Source organism: Prunus persica, chromosome G5 (assembly GCF_000346465.2).
Source record: "Prunus persica cultivar Lovell chromosome G5, Prunus_persica_NCBIv2, whole genome shotgun sequence".
In the NCBI taxonomy this organism is placed as follows: domain Eukaryota; kingdom Viridiplantae; phylum Streptophyta; class Magnoliopsida; order Rosales; family Rosaceae; genus Prunus; species Prunus persica.
The window spans coordinates 10,095,824-10,113,985 of record NC_034013.1 but is presented as its reverse complement, the minus strand read 5'-3'; the positions used below and the strand labels follow the sequence as shown (position 1 = coordinate 10,113,985).

The 18,162-nt window shown below is 36.6% G+C and overlaps 2 protein-coding genes across 2 annotated transcripts; both read left to right on the top strand.

The window, feature by feature from the left end:
* Positions 7,542 to 8,556, top strand: LOC18777479 (ethylene-responsive transcription factor ERF027). The gene has a single exon (XM_007210591.2). It carries the CDS (start codon positions 7,999 to 8,001, stop codon positions 8,554 to 8,556), a length of 558 nt encoding a protein of 185 aa, XP_007210653.1. The 5' UTR covers positions 7,542 to 7,998.
* Positions 10,378 to 11,381, top strand: LOC18777797 (ethylene-responsive transcription factor ERF027; the record flags this gene model as incomplete). Its single annotated transcript, XM_007210608.2, has 1 exon — positions 10,378 to 11,381. A coding segment is annotated over one exon (711 nt), but the record flags the coding sequence as incomplete, so codon positions are not given.

The window sequence follows — 18,162 nt, the reverse complement described above, 5'->3', positions numbered from 1 at the left end:
AATTAAAACGACAGCATTTGAATAATTATATTAAGAAGAAAAAAAAACTGGCAACAAAGGGAATCTTTTCCGTAGTGTCAACCACGGGTACATCTTAAATCATAATGTTAGTTGGGTTAGGATTCAGATTTTGTACTTGGTGTTCATTGTATTTCTAATATTTTAGATTTTTTTTTTTTCTAATACAAACTCGAAAATATTAAAATCTAAATCCGAAACGCTTAAGCATCAAATTCAAAATAAACTTGAAATTATAACAAAAGAAACAAGCAGAAGATCGTATCTCTACCTGAACATGCTTTATCTCGTTATGATAATTAGTGGACAATCTGGAAGGCAATCTGGATGGCGGATCGAATTGGGTGAAAAACAAAAACCAAAGGGGTAAAAGGAAAAGTGAAAACATTTTACTTTATCATGAAAATGACAATAGAAGGTTTGTTTCCCCAAACATCTGGGTTTAGGGGAACAAGCTTTCCATGTGATTCACAGTCTTTCATGGTAAAAACAGTCACATCCTTGAAGCATTCATAATCTGAGAAAATAAAAATTAAAAAATTAAAAAATTAAAAAAGAACTCGAAATCTATGTTTTTGGGGTCCGTGGATCATTGGCACCCCATCACAAAACGCTGAGAGGTCCTCAAACTCGGCAAAAGTAGTCCACAAAAGACGCCTCCTAAATCATCACAGTCATTATATCTTCTTTTGATTTGTTAGTTCTTATCATGATTTTAGACATGAATTAGCATTCATTTGTTCAATTTGATTATCTTCTTTAGCTTCTCAATAATGGGGGGCCTCATGGTCTTGGTGGACATAGTTTTAGAGTAAAACTTCAACATTATTATTGCACTTTTTTCTTTTCTTTTGGTGGGTTATTAATTATTGCGCATCTTTTTCATACATCACTTAATTAGGTCATGCCATGCATAAATTACTTTCTCCACATCTATATAATTCCATAAACACCAAACACGTCCTTCAAATTATGATACTTGAAGACTAGTGCTCTATTAATGGGGTCAAGTTCAGTAAATAAGGAGATTAACTTACAGACTAGTGATCTCATATTCAAACCGTCATAGCACTATGACAATAAGGACGGAATTAAAATTGTATATGTGGGGGGACCAAACCATAACAAAAGTTTTTAAAAGAAAAATTCAATCCTACAACAATAAATAATATACTATAAAAAGGGCATTGATTTTGAGTATTATTGGAGGACTAATAAGCTAATATGGCGTTACTTTCCTTTCTTTGCTCTATATTAATTGCATTCAACCACCCAACAGTAATTGCATTGGACGGCCGCTACAATGGTTATATGGTATGTTATTCTTCCAAATATGAGATGCAGCTATATAATCCAATATGTATAAGAACAATTGTGGGGGCCAAGGCCATGGCAGGCGTTAAGGTGGTTTTTTCCTTGTATGGTAGTGTGTGTGAGAGAAATTTTCCTCCCTTTTTATGTAGTTAGATTATCGTTTGTACTAAAAAATATATATATAATAATACTCGAACCCTTGACTAACTTCCTTCGCATTAGAATGCAAAAGATGCCATTGATCGCACCAAGTAATATAACACTCAATGACTGTCCAATCCAAAGCATTACTATGCAATTTTTCGAACAAATATTTCTCAAATTTTTAGTGTGATTTAGCTAGCTGGCTGGCGACTTACCTATTTTCTCAAGAACAATAATGGAAAAGTCGATGGCATTGGCCTCTGGTATTTTGAGGTTCGTACGAGGACAGCTGACATTTGGTTGTGCTAAAGAGTAGAGTCTTAAGGCTACGTGAAAGGGGCATTGTTTTGTTTTGGGCCATTTTTTGTATTTTGTCCTTGTTGGGTCTTGCCTATTTTGAGCCTTGTATCTGATCTTTCTTTTTCAACCCCAAAAATAAAACCAAAAAACAATGAGGGTTTTTTTTTTAAAAAAAATTTAATTTAATACAAGTGATATTGGGAAGGAGGCGGTGGGCGGGCGAGGAGGAGAGAGTTGGAGAGGGGGATAGAATTTCGTTCCTTGACTCGGATGTATGGGTAATTCTTAATCACTTGAGCTACAACCCTCTTACAAAACAAATAAGGAATTTTATAGTAAGAGTGTTTTGGGGTTCTAGGTTGTAAGTCAATAAGGTTGAGAATTGAGAGTTATGAAAGGAATACGCTTCACATCCCAATTTTTCTTTCTCAATTTAGGCCACATCATTGCATTGATAAAATAATTAACAATTTTTTAGTAAGAGAGAAAAAATGTAGTATACAAGTATGCAAGAGTAGCAAGAGAACAACAATTCTATAGTGAGGGCCTTATATATCGCCCTTAAGTGAGGCCTTATCTCTTAATCGTTGGATCAAATTAATTAGTAGTAGGATTAAATTGGTTAGTCTGATCTAACAATTAGGGATATAACCTCACTTAAATACCATATATAAATCCATCACTATACAATGACTCGGCAAGAGAAATGGCCAACTTTAGGTTGCCTACAATCTTTTTTCAATGGGCTCTTTTTGTTATTTTTTGCAATATAAGAATGGGCTTCCTTGACCTATTCAGCCCATGACGTCTGGAGGAGACAGTGGGACTATTCAGCCCTAAAGCCCATTAATGTATCCGGATGGAGTATTTAAAATTCTTTCAAGTGTGCATTACAATTAAAACAAATTGAAGCTTGGAATGTTTTTCATTCAATTACTTGTTTATTTGAAAATTCCTACCAGTCACGTTTATATTTGGAAAACTTTATTAGGACCCAAATCTTTGAATATCGATACCCAAAATCAAAAAATTTATTTTGAAATCTCCATTTCACCCTTAATTTTGGGTTTGGATAACTTTAAAACTTGTTCATCTATATCTATATATATAAAGCAAAAGGCAGAGAATGGTGAAACATTCAAAATACCAGAAAATGCCCTTGGTTAATGCAAACATTAAGAATTCAAATTATTAATTAAATGAGGATAATATGGTAAATTCACACTTTTTCATATTTTAAAAATTAAAAGAAAAAGAAAAAGCTGATAATGGATCCTATTTTTATGGAACACAACTACCCATTATCTTTTTTAATTCGAAAATAAATTTAGTTATTTTTTTAAAAAAACCTCTCGCAAGCGCGGAAGCGCGTGCAGAGAGGCTAGTATATATAAAGCAAAAGGCAGAGAATGGTGAAACATTCAAAATACCAGAAAATGCCCTTTGTTAATTCAAACATTAAGAATTGAAATTATTAATTAAATGAGGATAATATCGTAAATTCATATTTTTTAATATTAAAAAAATTAAAATTAAAAACAAAATAAGATAATAGGTCCTACTTTTATGGAACATAACTACCCTGTTATTTTTTCTTAATTCTAAAAATAAAAATAAAAAAGAAAAAGAAAACCAATTGGCACATGCGTGAGCATGTGTCAAGGGGCTAATTACAATTAAATCCCAAAACAGCAACTGTATGTAATACAAAAGCATTATTAGCCCCAAAAAAAGTAAATTACAAAAGCATTAAGCATGTTTGCTAAAGTAAAAAGGGAACAATTTAGATGATTTTTTTCCTTCGATTTGACCGCTCGTCTTTCAATTTGATTTTAAGTCTCCTTAATCTTTTGAAATGTAAACCATTCAATTACATGACAACTGTCAAATTTGTCACATTAACGATTTGTTTTTTTCCGTTTACGTGCACGCAACGTAAATAACATTTAATTTGACAAAATAAAAAATAAAAAAGTTGACAAATTTGATAGTAGGGATCAAAGTTGCACAGTGTAAAAAATTAAGAGGCTCAAAACCAAATTAAAAGTCGATAAAGGGCAATACTAAAATTTTTCGAATAGGAAACTTGTAAGCTTAAGAATCGATGATGCGGCTGGGTTTCCTTTCCTCCGAGCGAGACAAAAAGAAGGAGAAAACAACGAGCTCGGGTGGGAGCCACAAGGCCCACCACGCAGGCATCCAAAAACAAAACCGGCCAATTTCTCACTGGTACCTTACTTAGTCATCTGCCACCTGGCACACTAAACTCAAGTCAAACCAGTCTTCTTTTCCTCACGATTCTTTTTGCTTTCGCTTTCGACGGTTGGGTCAAATTTTTATGCTTATCCACGATACACAAACGAAAAAAGAGTTATGTCAAGTTTTTATCTTATCCCCCCTAATTAATTGTAATTTGTTCGTTGCGATTATGGGGTGCATGTCTAATTGTTGAAGCAGTACTTGAATTGGAGGTTCACTTTTTCTAAATAATGGGAAAAATGACTAAAACATGACACTGAAAGACAACTAAAATAAAAATGGCTTGTCAAGAATATAAAAGAGATAGAATAGACAGTTGGTTTGATCTAATATGGATCGTATATAGACAGTAGTTAAAGTCGAAGGCTCTCCTAGGGTTCCCTCTCACCTGGGATCCTTGAGGAAGAGGATCAAGTTGGAGAACAGGAAAATATATATTATGCAGTGTAAGCCTCTACAAAGAAATATACACTACAAACTTCCAATTAGGACTCAAAGCTCAAGTGCTACGACGGTTAACAAAAATATCATTTCAAAGAGAGCCCCATATGTAGCTTTTTCAATCCAAAGAGAAAAATCTGAAGAAAGAACAAAGTAAATTAAGGTAAAGTTTGTGCCACCATATCCATACAAATTGGATGGAAAGAGACATGTATGAAAAGAGTTGGACTGTCGTCCTCAATCTCCAAGAAAACTCAGGTCTTCCTTAGACTCTAAGGTGTTAACCTAGTTCAACACAAGAAAGAAAGAGAGAGAGAGAGAGAGAGAGAGAGAGAGAGAGAGAGAGAGAGAGAAGGGAATTTAAATAAGAGGAAAGGTCTTCAATTCTGTTAGACTCGTGATTAAAAGTTCATAGGTACAAACACATCTAATCTATTGACACATGGCGCGATCCTAGCTCTCATTCTCTAGCAAAAAGAACATTGCACTAAGAAACGAAATCAGTATATAAATGCACCAAAAAGAAAGAGTATACCTTTAAACTCGTCACATCATCGACATAGGTAGAAAAATAAAATGATCATTAAAAGGTTTTCTGGCATGTGGCCATCCTTTTTTCTCTGTATTTTTTATTTATTTATAAGATGCATGTGATTATATTCGCAATCAGCCATCATTCTATATTCCTAAGTTTTTGGATGCTACAGTTTAACAGCTAATGCTAAAGATAGTATGAATCAATTAAATATTAATCATATAATTATTCAAAGTTGAAGTTAGAAATCCTAATACGGCATGTTTGATTTTTATTTTTTATTTTTATAAACGACATGATAGCTTTAAATAGAGTGCTGTTAAACGAACCCTAAAATTAACTGAATACACCGAAATATTTTAATCAAAATGTAAAATTAACTAAGTACACCCTATTTAACCACCAAAAATACTCTTGGTACACCCTATTACACTATCACAGAACACCCTAATCCCAATCCTGAGCCAAATTTCTATTTTTACATGAATTCATTCCCTCTTTTCAAATTTTGAATTCGCATAAAAATCTTTAATTTTGTAAGTTGTTGTGGGAGTAGACTTGCTATGTTTGAAGTATCAAAGGCCTCTAAAATTATATGAAAACTTCTCTATGTTTGATTAGGGTTGAATATGGTGAGTCTTATTAAAATTATATTTGTTTTACAATTCCATATATCCTTTTTGGTCATTTTATATTGGGGTAAATTAGTAATTCAATAAATACTTTGGTAATAGGGTGTACTCAGTTAATTTTAGGGTTCGTTTAGCAGTACTATTTTAAATATACTTTTAAATGGGTCAACTCACTCACAAAAAAGTTACGTCATTACAATAAAATTGGTCACAATTAGATATCGAACTCATTACAAATATATATAGTCCTTACATCCATGTTACGCACAAATTAATCTTTAGTTTTTATGAAGATCTTTGTCATACATCTTTCATTCTTTCTCTTCCTTTCCTCTCTTCTTCCTTTTTTACATATTATTTAAAGTTTACTAGGGTTTGAGTTTGAAAGTTTCGGGTTTCCTTAAATTTGTGGTTTGAAAACAGAGTTAAAGCTTAAAAACATGATTTCCGACAATATGTGACTAAAACCATGGTTAAAGTTAAAGATATGGTATAAACAATACCCAATAAAAGGACATAAAGATCCCTCATGTCCCGTTAATATTATAATGCTTTTAACCAGAAGGACATGTTCGATTGAGGATTCCATTAAAGGAAAGTGGCTAAATTTAGGTGCAAAATCATTTGAGGGACACAGAGGCCCCAGCGTGCTGGGAGCCATATGCATAGCCAACATATAGTGTTGAGTAATCACCAACATATTATATTTGAGTAAACATCAAAATCTTCAGTTTAGCAGCTGCTTCTAATTGCTTATTTTCAGAATTGTGATGCTAGAGCTAGCTAGATCCTAATCAACAGAAAAGCTCTGTGTTTAATCATGTCAAATTACTTGTTCTTTGGTTGGTGTTTGGAATTTCAATGCTTCCAAAGTTCTTTCCGGACCCTTCCTCCCTCCTCTGGCCATTACCGAATTCAACATCGCAATAACCTGATATATATAACTACAATCCCTTAATAATCTGGATTGCAAAATAATTTGCATGAAAAATCAAATCAAGTAAACCAAGACAAACTAGCTAGTGGATGACAAAAATGTCTTCCACAACCAAAATTCCACACAAGAATTAATCCCATAAAACTTATAATGAATGCATCTTATAGTATTTGATTTCAAGGTATTATTTAACACTCATATTTAACTTTTTATCGTGTTAAGGAAAAAAAAAACCCTATTCGCATTCTTTTCTCTCTCAATTCTAAAGAAAAAACTCAATAAAGAGAGGATGAGGAAGAAGAGTCACTGTCCCTCCTCCACTCTGTTAGTGTAGTGGTTTGGGAGTAATTGCTCTCTCAGGCAAGGTCTTAGGTTTGAGTCCTAACATCCGTATTGTGTGTGAAAATTTAGTATATTATCGCTCCTCTTAATAGAAAAGGTCCTAAAAAGAGTGTTGTTACATCAATATAAACTATTTTTCTAAGATCTGTCACAAGTTTACATTCACTTAAAGGCTATATATGCGATGGTGGGATTGACGACGACGCTTCTTCAACTGGTGGCAACAGTTTTCATTCAGGCTTATGGGTTGTTTTAGGATTTTGGCTAATTGGGTTTTGTGAGTTTTGTTTGAGATTATATTTAATTGTAGTGATGTGGACTAGTTGTTGTTGGTACAGTTTTTGTCAACTTTTGTTTTGTTTTTTAGCGTGTTAGTTTTGTTTCCTCTTGAGTTAATGATTTGGATATCATTTGATGTATCCTTTGTTAAAGATGATCTAATGAAGTATCTCTTTGATAAATAAACCAAAAAAAAAACTGTTTATCATATTGCTTTGTTTTTCTTTTTTGGGTAGAGCTTATGAATCATCAAGTGGGAAACTGAGGAAGGCCCGTTGGACGTTTCCCACTGAAGGATACGAACAGATGCAATTGCCGCACTTGGCATACACAAACCTTCTCCAAAATTGTATCATTTTTAATTGCCACTTTTGTAAAAGTGTGAAAAACTCTAAAAGCTTCCACAGAATTCCAGTGGCCAGAGTGCATGCTACCACTGTTGAGCGGGTCCCTTTCCTCCTTTCCTAAAATCTCAACCATAACACTTACACTCCTCTCTATCTCTCTCTCTCTCTGTCTTCCAATTAATATCTTACCTTCCCAATATAATCCCCACAACCCTCTACAATTACATCCCGACCCAAGTGTATAGACGAAATATCTATATATGTCATGGCTGACCAAAATCAAAATACTCACTGACATTGCGCCAAATATAACCCACCCCTTGACCTTCCTTCCTTCTCAGCCCTCCTTCAGCCACACCCTTTTACACCAAGTCATCCCACATTCTCCTTTCCCTCTCTTCACCACCAGAACTTGTTCAATTATTAAAACACCCTCCCCTCCCCACCACCATGGCATCAAGCTCTTGCGGGAACCACACTAGGTACCATGGAATCCGGTGCCGGGGCGGAAAATGGGTGTCCGAAATCCGTGAGCCACGTAAGACTAGGCGGATATGGCTCGGGACCTACCCAACCCCGGAGATGGCAGCGTCTGCCTATGACGTGGCCGCGCTCGCTCTCAAGGGCGGTGATGCTGTTCTAAACTTTCCGAGCTCCATTGCCTTGTATCCAGTGCCAGCATCCAGGTCACCGGAGGACATTCGCAGTGCCGCCGCCGCTGCTGCCGCTGCTGCAGCTGCTGTTTCTGCTGCACTACAGTCGAATGAGGAGGCCAATAACAGCCTGGAGCTCAAGGAGAGTCCGAAGAAGCAAGAGGACAACATGACGACGATGATGAATAGTACTAGTTTGGCGTCGTCTGTGGGAATGGACGAAGAAGAGCTTTTCGGGATGCCAAATTTGCTGGCCGAGATGGCAGAGGGAATGCTGTTGTCTCCTCCGAGACCGCCTGATTATCCCGAATCGGGCAATTCAGACGGAGGAGAAAGTGGTCTGTGGAGCTTTTGATTAATTATTACCGTTATATTTGCCTTAATTATTAATTATTAGAGTCCTTTTTCATCTGCAATTTTGTTCTGGGCATACATATGGTTGCGATCAAACCAATGGAGTGTGCCTTTACAGAGAGACAGAGGATGCAAGTTTGTAAGCGACATACTTGACTTATATAAGACAAAAAAGGAAAAAGAAATTATGGGCTGATGATGTGAAACGATCTATTAGGACCACCCAATTCATTAAAAGATAAAGATTTCCCATAAGGCAGGTGAGAAATGCTCAAAACTTCAAGGCTTTCCTACAAATGGAAATTCCTACTAATAGAAATTACCACAAATGGAAATTCCTACAAATAGAAATTGCCACAAATGAAAATTCCTACAAATAGAAATTACTACAATTGGAAATTCACAAAAATAGAAATCACTTAACTGGGATCGCATCTCAATCCTTCCAACTTAAAGTACTAAAGAACTTATCTATAAGCTATGGTCATCAAACAAGGTCAATAGTTGTCTCCCTTGCCATCAATCCGATCGATGTTGTCAACAGAGACTTGCCGGATAAAGAGTAGGGGAGAGGGATTTCAAAGAAAATAGTTGATGTTGGGTTTGGATAATTTAGAAGATGCGCATTATATAATTAAACAGTAGCTCACAAAATATTTTCCAAAACAGCAACTGTAAAGTACCACTTGAAGATTAGCTAATACAAAAGCATTAAGTAGTGGAAAAACAACCAAGTTTAGCTAAAGTAAAAAGGGAACAATTTACAAAGGACCCACTAGTGTAGTGGTATGAAGTATTTACTCCTTCAGGTAAGGTTTTGGGTTCAAGTCCTAACATCTGTATAATGTGTGTGAGTTTAGTATGCTATCACCTATTCAATAAGATAGGTCCTCAAAAAAGAAAAAAAAAAGGAACAATTTAGCAACTTATTCTAGTTCTAATCTCCTTCATCTTTTAAATACTACTACGATAGACGACAGGGACCCTTTTTTTTTTGTCATGAATGTTTGATTGACATATTTTTGTCATGGATGTTTGATTGACATATTTTTGTCACATGTTTCACATTTACTTCAGGAGTAGATTCATTGGTGGGTTTGACGGAAACGTTTCTTCAAGTGGAGGTAGTAGAATTCATTTAGGCTCATGATTTGTTTTAGAATTTTAATTCATTTTAAATTTTGTGGATTTTATTTGAGATTATACTTTGTAGTGATGTGAGCTAGTATTTATTGGTGTCGTTTTTGTCATATTGATGTTTTACTTTTAGTTATATTGTTGAAGGTTATATCGGGAAGTTGGTTTTTGATAAATAAATAAAAACTTTTTACCATGTTTTGTTTTTGGTAGAGTTTATGAATGATCAAGTGGTGGGAGACTGAGGAAGGCCCGTGGAGAGAGGTTTGGGAACTAAAACATACTGCAATTGCCATACACACTTTCTCCAAATTTTATCATTTTTAATTGCCACTATTTTAAAAGTGTCAAAAACCCTAAAGCTTCCACAGAATTCAAGTGGCCACTGGGTGCATGCCACAACTTTTAAGCGGTCCCTTCCACTTTTCCTAAAACCTCAATTATAAAGAAGAATTTTAGCATCAGTTTAGTGTGTATAAATTTAATATATTATTACTTTTATTAATTAGAATAATTCTTTAAAAATATATATATATAAATAATAATAAAAACAAACCTCAACAATTAATATCTTACCTTCCTTCTTTCCACGTATAATTTACACAAGCCTCAACAATTACATCCCCACCTAACTATATATAAGAAAATATCTATATATATCATGGCTGACCAAAATTAAAATACTCACTTGCGCCAAATATATTTGACCTATATCCATACCCACCCCTTGACCTTTCTCCCTCCTCAGGCCCCTCCTTCAACCACACCCTTTTACACCAAGCCATCCCACATTCTCCTCTCCCTCTCTTCACCACCAGAGCTTGTTCAATTACTAAAACACCCTCCACTCCCCACCACCATGGCATCAAGCTCTTGCGGGAAGCACTCTAGGTACCATGGAATCCGGTGCCGAGGCGGAAAATGGGTGTCCGAAATCCGTGAGCCACGTAAGACTAGACGGATATGGCTCGGGACTTACCCAACCCCAGAGATGGCTGCGGCCGCCTATGACGTCGCCGCTCTCGCTCTCAAGCGGGGCGATGCTGTTCTCAACTTTCCGAGCTCCATTGCCTCTTATCCAGTGCCAGCATCCACGTCACCGGAGGACATTCGCAGTGCCGCCTCCGCCGCCGCTGCACTACAGTGGAATGAGGAGGCCAATAACAGTCTGAAGCACAGAGAGAGGCAGAAGAAGCAAGAGGACGACATGAGGACGATGATGAATAGTTCCAGTTTGGCGTCATCTGTGGGAATAGACGAAGAAGAGCTTTTTGGGATGCCGAATTTGTTGGTCGAAATGGCAGAAGGAATGCTGTTGTCTCCGCCGAGACCGCCTGATTATCCTGACTCCTCGGGCAATTCAGACGGAGGAGAAAGTGGTCTGTGGAGCTTTTGATTAAGTATTATATATTCTTGAATATCCTTTATTAATTAATATACATATTCAAAACGTAGAGTTCATTAGGTATTTGCGGTGATATTTCGTTTCCCATGTACAATCAATAGCTGTCCTGGGGTGTGGTTTGCTTTATTTTATTTTTTTCCTCTCTCTCTCTCTCTCTCTCTTTCCCAATACATATTATTAAAAGAGGTCAGCGGGTTTTCATCTTCAATATTGTTATTTTTTTATTTATTATTGTAAGAAAATAGTTTGATGATATAGCACAAACTCTTGAGATTTGAATTGAATGGAGTATCTCTTTTCTGCAACAGATTTTTTTATGGCCATATATATTTGGTTGCTTGCGATCAAACCAATGGAGTGTGCCTTTACAGAGAGACAGAGGATCCAAGTTTGTAAGCGACATACTGACTTGTATAAGACCAATAATAATAATAATAATAATTTATGTGCTGATATGAAACCATCGATTAGGACCACCCAATTGATTAAAAGGTAAAGCTTTCTCGCAAGGCAGGTGAGAAATGCTCAAAACTTCAAGGCAGAAGATCCATATCCATTAGAAAAATATCCTTTTTATCATGTAATGTAATTAAGAGCTTGTATCAAATTATGATTCGCATGAAAGAGAAGTACTTCTTTATTGAGAAAGAGGCAAGCAGTATCCTATTCATTATTGGTTCCATTCTTGGGATGCTTTGTGTCACGTCACTTGGTTTTTGTGCGGTCCTTAAAACAATAATACAATTATATATATATATATATATGTGTGTTTTGTTAAGTGTGACACTAACGAAAGGGATCTTCTACTTATCTTGTATCTGATCATACTATTTATTTCTTTATATATATTTATTTAATACAAACAATAGTTTAAATTAGAAAAGAGTCGAATTTCTTACACGCATGCAAATTATACCATGAGAGTTCAGAACCCAAAAAAAAAAAAAAAAAACAAGCATTCAAGTATATCTTGATGAGTCTTCTCTCTAGTCGTTTTATGTGAAGAGGCAAAATGTATATTTTATATATAAATACGCTTGTTCGTTGGCTTGAGCCTTGAGGACAATAAACATCTCGTCATTGTCATATCATGTAGGCCCTTTTTATATACCCACACAAACAGGCACGAAGAAATTTGTAGCAATTCAAACAAGTTTGACCTCAGCAGCCTGTCCACAATGAGAAGACAATGCCCACTTCCTCAAAGAAAATATGGTTTTTTCATTTCTACTTATCATACAATTGGTGTTAATCTAGGTCGGCAAGTAACACGCTATTATATTACAAAGGAAGTTTTAAAAAAACGTATACAAATATAGAAACTACCACAAATAGAAACTCCTAAAAATGGGAATTCCTAAAAATGGGAATTCCCACAAATAGAAATTCCTACAAATGGAAATTACCACAAATAGAAATTCAAAAAAATATAAATCACGTAATTGGGATTGCATCTCAATCGTTCCAACTTTAAATATTAATTGACGACTGAATCCATTGGTGTAAAAACCAATAAAATATTATCGCCTTTTCTTTATAAAAATAAAATAACTTATCTATAAGCTGTGCCACTGAAGTTTGATACTAATATAAAATATGTACACTCTTTTGCAAGATTCTCTGTTGGCTTAATTGGGTGGCTCATGATTCATGCAAATTATAAAAAGGAGAAATGAAGGATGTGGTCGCAAGTCGGCCATGTGTATGAAATCTGAAATCTTAAAAGGGGAAAGATGGGGGGGTGGTGGGAAGGTGGCCTTGACTGTGTTGATAACCTTCTTGGGTACCTTTCATTCATAAAAGGAATTAAAAATCCGAAAGGAAAAATATATATGTTTGTGGGCTTTTCTCAGACGCTAAAAACCAACAAACACTTGAAATCCTTGGAACATTATTTCAATGTGCAAAAAAGTGTGAACTTCTTTGCTGTGGGAGACAAATATGGCCGACATCGCCCCCCAACGCTTTTCTTCCTACTCGCAATTTATCAGTAGGTGATGCATCTCTTTCTCTCTCTCTCTCTCTCTCTCTCTCACAACACAGCCTTTCGCATAAAACCATGAAGCTGACTATAGATTTCAACTGCTACTTATTTCTTTTTTGGGTTCCAAACTAAGAAAAATATATCAAATAGGTCATAGGATAGTGGTTCAAAATAATATAAATTAAGACACGTCTGGTAACGTTTCACAAGGGAAGAAATAATATGAGAATGTTAAAAATAGTATAATTTCACAAAAGAAGATTATAATTTGACACGTCTTGTAGGTTTGTGCATTGAGGTCAATGGGTGCATTTTCTAGGCTTTTACCAGCGTTTATGACAAAATTTCTTTAATCATGCGTGGCTATGAGAGTACATTTATACTGTATGAGCTTGATGTTGCCATTTAACGTCTCTATATTTGTATTAACTTTTTGTGGCTATTGTATTTGTATTGGTCATTGTATATGAATGCAATCTTTCAACTTTCACCCAAAAAAAAAAAAGTAATTCAATTAAAAACAACTTAAGTAAATGCTAGGATCCATAGCTCCTTAGTTTAGAAATTCTTCTTTTTCAATATTGAAATAGATTTCAAGTTCGAATGCTCCTTTTTTAAAAAAAATAAATAAATAAAAGAATGTTATGAAGAAAAAAAAAATTACAAGCTATCAGATTAAGAATCTTTTTTCCCAAAGACAAAACGAAAAACATGTTAATCATGCTTCCCCAAAACATATTGTGTTTTTTAGGGGGAACAAGCTTTCAATGTTGTGGACAGTTGATAGTATGAATAGGACACTTGTCAAATGTAACCTCTGACAAGTATCCATGATTGTTATAGTTTTAGAAAATAGTTGAGGGATAGTGTAACAGCTTATTAGTTACTGTTAATTAGAACAATATATAAGCATAGCTGTACTGATCTGAAAATAGAAAGACAGAAATCAAGAATACATTTTCATCTTCTTCCTCTACAATTTCTCTGAATCTAAACAATATTTTCAACAGTCACCCCCTTTTTGTTTATTTTTAACTTGTAAAAACAATCACATCAATGTTTTGGTTTTTTTTTCTAATCACAGTGCCATGATGGTATGAATCTAATAACACTTATTCATACGTTAAGATTCTTTTTTATTGAGCTAAATCTCGATGTTCTTTCTTTTTTGGTAAAACCAGTCGCATCATTTAATAAGATTTCTTAATTTAAAAAAAAAACTCGATACTTATGTGTGTTGGGCCCCTGAATCTCTCCAGCCTCAGAAAACGCTTAAGAGGGGTCCTCAAGGCTCAGGAATTTGTGGTTCACGAAGGACGTCTCCTTAATGGCCACACTCATTATGTTATTTTGATTTGTTGGTTGAATTATCATGATTTTATTTTAGTAATGTACAATATTAGCCATTAACTTTTCAGCAGGGGGGGCCTTATGGTCTAGGATATAGTTTAGAGTAAACTTCACAATTATTATTGCTTTTGTTGAGTACATCATTGCGAATCATACAAATATTTGGCCATGTCACAAGTGTTTTGGTGGTGACATTTGGCCCCCAAAAAAAATAAATAATCTAAGTGATCCTAAGTTATAGCCCCGATGAGTTTTAGTTGTAAATTTACTATATCAACATATATGATCCAATTTTTTGTTATAATATTTTTCGTTGAAGACTTTGTTTTGGGAGACTCATTTATTTATTTTGCACATGGTCTTAAAATTTCAAAGCTGCTCCTGCACTTAGGGCTCTCCTCACCCCAGAAAATACTTTTTTCTTCTATGATCATACAAATATATCGTTCATATAGGCAAGACGTTCGTATGGATCAAATATGTGATCTCCCCTATAATTATCCCACAAAAATATATTTGTTGGTGAAATTTAATGATGAATTCTGTGTAATTTTTGCAAGCCCAATATAATGATATCTGGTGAATAAGGCCATGGGCTAAGCCAATACAGCTCACTGACTCATGGTCAATTTTAGGTTTCCCATGAACTTGGTTTTAATGGGTCAATTGAATTTGCCTGACACATCAGATAATCACCCAGTTCAAAGAACATTGTATGCACAACATTTTTCAAAGTAAAGGAAGCCGAAAGACTACTTATATCGAAAGAGGTCTCGAATTCGAATCACCACTCTTTTAACCTATAAAAAACTAAAAGATAATACTATTTAGTTTCAGGCCAACTGAAATTGATATAAAATGCCCAAAATCCCAAGCTCTTTACCACACAACAAATACAGGGGACGGTGGGGTTTTAGACTTCAGGCCCAAAGCCCACAAAAATATCTGAAAATATCCACGTTGTTCACGTGTCCCGTGGGTAAAACCTCGTCTCGGAGCCGGATTAGATGTCAACCGGTTTACCGACGTCACCATACAACGGTCGTCCTATTACGCATGACGTGCGCTCATGGATTACGTCATCCCAACTTTTCATGCAAACAATTGAACTGGACCGGACTAAGGTGAAGTTTGTGGGTCACATAAAATAAAACTTGATTAAATAAAAGGTCAACGAAATAAAACAATGTGAAAGACACGTGTCTTGTTCTAATTGATATTGGATCAAAGTAACGTAAATCTATTAAGTTATGTTTCACAGTCTCAGGGTATCAACCATGACACAAAATCTAAATTAAACTTTAATTAATGAAATGGAACATCTGCTTGTGAAAACTCAACATTTTTACTGGAAAATGACATATAATCAAGGGAACTTAGTTTCCCGTTTCTATTTTGTCTACTTACACTTCTTTCGTTGGAAATTGTTTGTTTTTATTCTTTTTCTTTTTTTGTAGAGATTCACTATTATACCCAATATAATGGCCCAAATTATAAAAAAAAATTTATATGAAATGGATTTTAAAAACACACCCAAAGCCTATTTATTACATAACAAATAGGCTTTTAACTTCTTATAAATTACAAAACTGCTATCAATTTCTTAAAACAAGACCCCAAAACCTCATAAAATATCCAAAACACTCAATAGGACTGTGGGAGCATATATTTTCGTCTCCAATCAGGGCACGCCACGTGGAAAAGAAGATTATCTCTTTAATTAATTAATTAAATCAGTTTATCTGGCTAATTAATTAATTGGGATAAATATCTTAATTAATATGATATTATCTTTATTTAAAGAGATAATATCATTAATTAAGATATTATCACAATAAAGAGAAGATAATATCATTTAAATCAGATATTATCTTCTTAAGAGATAATGTCTATTTAATTCAGATATTATCAGGCCCATTCCTACGAAACCCTAGCCCCGAGGCTCCTATAAATAGACGACCTCATTCATCATTCAAGGGACATCTAAACCTACTCCTTATACCCGAGAAATACCCGAAGCTCTCTCTCCCTCTCCACTCTCCATATTTTCTCCCCACGGCTCCGGCCACCACACACGGCTCCGGCCACCCGGTTTACACCCTACATAAAACTCCGTACCCTTTGCTTAGCTATTGTTTTCCTATAAACACTCGAACTAACTTAGGCATCGGAGGGCCTTTGGCCAACACCCCCCGGGTGTGGTCTATTTACTCCAGTCTTTTTTACAGGAATCGAGGAAGAGAGAGAAGGAAGATCGAAGGTTAAAGGATCTAGAAGCGAATATTCTCCCGTGAGATTATTTGCACAAACATTTGGTGCTTTCATTGAGAGTGCGAGTTATACTCAACGCGTGCTCAAGGAATCCGTTCCTCCTATTTTCCAATCCACCGAAGCCTTCCAAACAACCATGGTTGGAAGCAAGCGCACGAGGAGCAAAACCGCCGCTATGGCTCAATCCGTGACGGCCCAAAGCTACTCCTCCCACGATCCCGCGATCGACATGGCGGCCCCACCACCTCTCACCGCCATGAACCCTCAGCAGCCACCCCTTGTGACTGGAACCACCGTGCCACCTGCTGGACTCGCAGTGAGGACCACCGCACCGGCCTCCACCGCCATTGTACCATCTCAAGGCCCCATGGCCGGACCTAGCCACCTTCATAGCACCACCGTTGAGCATGGTGGAACCTCACATCCAATTGGGCTCACTACCACCGCCGACTTTGGCCCAATCTTGGGGCAACTTCAACCATTCCCTCCATTGCCTCCACGCTCGACGCATGCTCCCACGCACACATCCAACGAAAACCTAGCCCGTGTGCAATTGGGCTCTACACATTTCTCTCCTCCCGATCCACGAAGTCAAGTAGACCTTAATTTGAGAGTTGACCAGCTAACTCAGAGAATGGACGACCAAAACAATTTGATGAGGCAATTCCTCAATCAAATAAACTTGGCTCAAAACCTTGGCCTTGGACAACAGGGCGAAGAGAGAAGGATAAACGAACCCGCCGATAGGCAGTTCGGTGGGAACCAAGCAGGTCGAGCAGGAGTAAGTAGACAAGGAAATGCGCAACAACGAGATCAGCTCGCGGACATGTCGCAAGCATCCGCAAGCCACACTCAGGGCAGACGAAGTTTCCCACCTCGATTGAATTTAAGGACCAACGTGCGCGATAGGCTGGGCCCAATACCTGACATCCACGCTCGCCTGGGCCCGCAGGAAGACGTTCAGGAAAGGCTAGGCTCCCAAGGAGGTCAACTTGACGGCCATCGAGACGAGGATCGAGAAGAAAGGCGCTCTGCTGCTCACTCACAGAGAAACATTCACGAAAGGATAGTCCCCCAGGGAGGCCAACTCGACAATCATCACAATGAGGACCGTGAAGAAAGGCGCTCCGCTACTCGCTCTCGAAGAACCAATTCTCGTCGCCAAACTACTGGAAATCCTTCACAAGCGCAGTCCACCAACACGCCGCCTAGACAGCGCAACCGAGAAGGTCGACCCTCGCAAGCCAATGACGAAGTCAATCAGCATCGTCTAAATCACGAAGGTCATCAACATGACCGACTAGCCATGCGTGCAGAAGACGTTGAGAAGCTTGTGAATAACCGACTTCGAGACTTAAAGATTAGCAGAAATTTCGAAGATGCACTACGCATTGAGGTAGACCAAGCAAACTCCTCACCTTTCACTGCCAAAATTGAGCAGGCTGCTCCCCCAAAAAGAT

What these genes read in the sequence shown, in the direction of transcription:
- LOC18777479 (XM_007210591.2), top strand. Translation starts at nt 7,999, where the DNA reads ATGGCATCAAGCTCTTGCGGGAACCACACTAGGTACCATGGAATCCGG.